The sequence below is a fragment of the Bos indicus x Bos taurus genome, chromosome 15 (genome assembly GCF_003369695.1).
Source record: "Bos indicus x Bos taurus breed Angus x Brahman F1 hybrid chromosome 15, Bos_hybrid_MaternalHap_v2.0, whole genome shotgun sequence".
NCBI classification, from domain to species: Eukaryota; Metazoa; Chordata; class Mammalia; order Artiodactyla; family Bovidae; genus Bos; species Bos indicus x Bos taurus.
In genome coordinates, this window is record NC_040090.1 from 6,049,960 (window position 1) to 6,053,175 (window position 3,216).

Consider the following 3,216-nt stretch of genomic DNA (forward strand, 5'->3'; position numbering starts at 1 on the left):
ACAAAATAATACCTCCAAAGTGATAAGGACAATGATAAAATTATGTAAAAATAACTATGGATGGAAAACAAAAGTTCAACTCAAGGAGGAGCAAGGTGAGATAAGAACTCATAGGAAAGTGATTTTAACATAGGTCTTAAAGGATATATAGGAGTTTGTCACGGGGAAAAGTGTGGTAAAGTCATTCCAGAAAGAAGTGGTATTTCTGCAGGCATTATGAATAGTCACCCATGTCAATGATTAGTGAGGATGACAAGCAAGTGGGGAAGATTTCCCGGTACCTTTAAAATCACTGTTCATCTGCATACTTAACCAGCTTCTGAGGAGAAAAAGAAAAACTTTTAAGGCCCATAACATAATATGATGGATGCTCCATCCCTCTGCAAGGAAGCTAGCTGCCTGCATTACTTCCCCTGATCCACAAGGAGGGCTGGAAGAATGGAGGGCAAATGCAAGAAAATCCATGTTATTCCAAAGCCAATAGAAACAAATTTTATTAAATTCTCTCTATATTCACAATGATAAGAGTCAGTTGAGTTAAAGGAGTTTCTGAGAGATGAACTAATAATGCAAAGACAAACTCTCTCATCCTGCTCCACCAAGAAACACTAATAGGATTGACAAGAAATGGACTTGGCTGATCAGTTAGAATGAAGGACAGAATGAGGAGCAGAAACACACTTGGACATTATTTCCCTCTCCTTCATTCTTCAAGTTAGGCTCAAGAAGTTTTTTATATTCTGTATTGATTTACATCTGTATAAAGCTAAAAGTGATCTTTTTTGTTAAAATGTGTGTCTTGATCTTTCCCTACTGGCAGCCAGGATCTATTGCCATGTTTGATCATCTTTAAAATTTTGGATGCAGGACATTATGAGAAGAGATTTAAGGACAATCTTTTGTGTCAACATGTCACAAGAACTGAAATTGCTCCAGGGTCTTTTCTATTACTTGTGCTCAAAAAGTCTATGGTACAAGATGCTAAAACAAGCAGAAGAATAGAAAAATCCCTGGGTGCAATTTTCAAAAACACAATTGTCCACGCTGGAAGAGTAGATAAGATTGGTACCCTTCTCCCCAAATATCCCATGATAATTTCTCTGTTTGGTTTCCTTTATATTGAAATATGGGTTGTTATTATTAGGGAGGTCAAATAAAGAGGGAAGCATGAAGAAGAAATGAAGAAAAAGGGGAAAGAAGGAAGGTGGAAGGGAGTGTAGGAAGGGAGTGACAGAATCACTTTAACATACAGAATATTTGTCCAAGAGTGCTCCTTTTCATTCGTACTTAATTTGAGTCTCAGTGTTAACGAGTCCCATGAAACTGCTGAACATCACGGAGCCAATTAAGTTCTCTAAGATCAACAAGACTAGCTGACCTCAGTCCTTGGAACGTGACACTAGAGTACTACAAAGACTTTGGTTGCTAAGGAGAGTCACAGTACAGTAATGCTAAGTCCTTGCATTTGTTTCTGCCATTCCTGTATGTCCTACTAAAATTAAAATCCATTTCAAGGTAATAATCAGGCACACTTTTATAAATCACTTTCCCATTTTCGCTCCATCCCTGAGTTCTTCTTTTTGCCCCACAACCTCCTCATGGCAAGTTTCACCTCTGCATTTCTGAGTGTGTAGATGATGGGGTTCAGCATGGGGGTGACCACCGTGTAGAACACGGCCACCAGCTTGTCCTCAGTGAAGGTGGAGGAGGGCCGCATGTAGAGGAAGATGGCAGGTCCAAAGAACAAGATGACCACCGTGACGTGAGAGGCACAGGTGGAGAGGGCTTTGCGTCTTCCGTCTGCTGAATGGTTCCTCAAGTTGACCAGGATGACAATGTATGAGGACACCAAGAGGAGGAAGGAGAAGACAGAGATTAATCCACTGTTGGCCAACACAACGACCCCCTCCACAGAGGTGTCAGTGCAGGCAAGCTTGAACAAGGGATGGAGGTCACAGAAGTAGTGGTCAATCACATTGGGACCACAGAAGGGCAATTGGATGGTGATGAGAATCTGAATTATGGAGTGAAAAAAGCCTCCAAGCCAGGAACTAGCCACCAGCGCATGACACAGTCGATGGCTCATAATATTCATATAATGAAGAGGTTTGCAGATGGCTACATAGCGGTCATAAGCCATCACCACAAGCAAAAAGATCTCAGTGACCCCCAAAAAATGGGAGAAGAATATCTGAGCCAGACAGCCTTTCAGAGAGATGGTCTTAATCTTGACAAGTAAGTCTGTGATGAATTTAGGGACAATAGTAGAGGAGTAACTGATCTCCACCAGCGACAGGTGACTAAGGAAGAAGTACATGGGGGAACGCAGGCTCTTACTGACTCTAACCGTCAGAACAATGAGGCCATTGCCCACCACCGTGGCCAAGTACATGGGCAGAAACACCGCAAAGCACCCTCTCTGCACCTCTGGGTCCTGGAAAAGACCGGTGACAATTAACTCAGTCACATTATCAGTCCTCGCCATGGAATCCATTCCTGCAATAAAACAAACACTGATTATAACTAATTTGCCTCATTTATGGCAAGTTAGCATAAACCGCTTTACAATACAAACTTATTATGAACTCATTCTTTCAGTCAATATGTATTCATTCAATTTTCAATATGGTCAATGTAATAACACTTTATATAAACAAAATTTAGGCTCAGAGAAATGGTTATTTACCTGAAAGCTACCCTGGTGACTCAGACAGTAAAGAATCCATCTGCAATGAGAGAGACCTGGGTTCAATCCTCAGGTTGGGAAGATTCCCCTGGAGGAGGGCATGGCAACCCACTCCAGGATTCTTGCCTGGAGAATCCCATGGACAGAGGAGCCTGGTGGGCTACAGTCCATGGGGTCGCAAGGAGTCAGACATGAATGAAGCGACTAAGCACACAGAAAGTAGCAAATTCTGGAACTCAAGATCAGACTTTCTGAAAGGAGTCCAGGGTTCTTTCTAACTCACCTTAAGATAGTCTGAATTTTTGGCAGCCGGTCAAGTTCAGCACCTACGTTTTAACCATGTTCATTGCATTTTCATCACTCTGTCTTATTGGGGAATCCCCAAGACGGACTACTATCCTGAATCCTTCTTTCTTTCATCTCCATGGCAAGGAATCGTCTTCCCACTGATAATCCTTCCCTTCCAAAATGTCCTCAGTATTGTTCTCTTTACTCTGCCAGTCTTCAACCTACTCACGTCAGAGTCCTTC

At 42.0% G+C, this 3,216-nt stretch overlaps 1 protein-coding gene across 1 annotated transcript; it reads right to left on the reverse strand.

Moving 5' to 3' along the window:
• Positions 1–278: 278 nt before the first annotated feature.
• LOC113904705 (olfactory receptor 4B1-like) lies at positions 279–2,517 on the reverse strand. The gene has a single exon (XM_027561813.1). The coding sequence runs from the start codon at positions 2,492–2,494 to the stop codon at positions 1,535–1,537; it is 960 nt and encodes a 319-aa protein (XP_027417614.1). The 5' UTR covers positions 2,495–2,517; the 3' UTR covers positions 279–1,534.
• Between the last annotated feature and the right edge of the window lie 699 nt (positions 2,518–3,216).

What these genes read in the sequence shown, in the direction of transcription:
- LOC113904705 (XM_027561813.1), bottom strand. Translation starts at nt 2,494, where the DNA reads ATGGATTCCATGGCGAGGACTGATAATGTGACTGAGTTAATTGTCACC.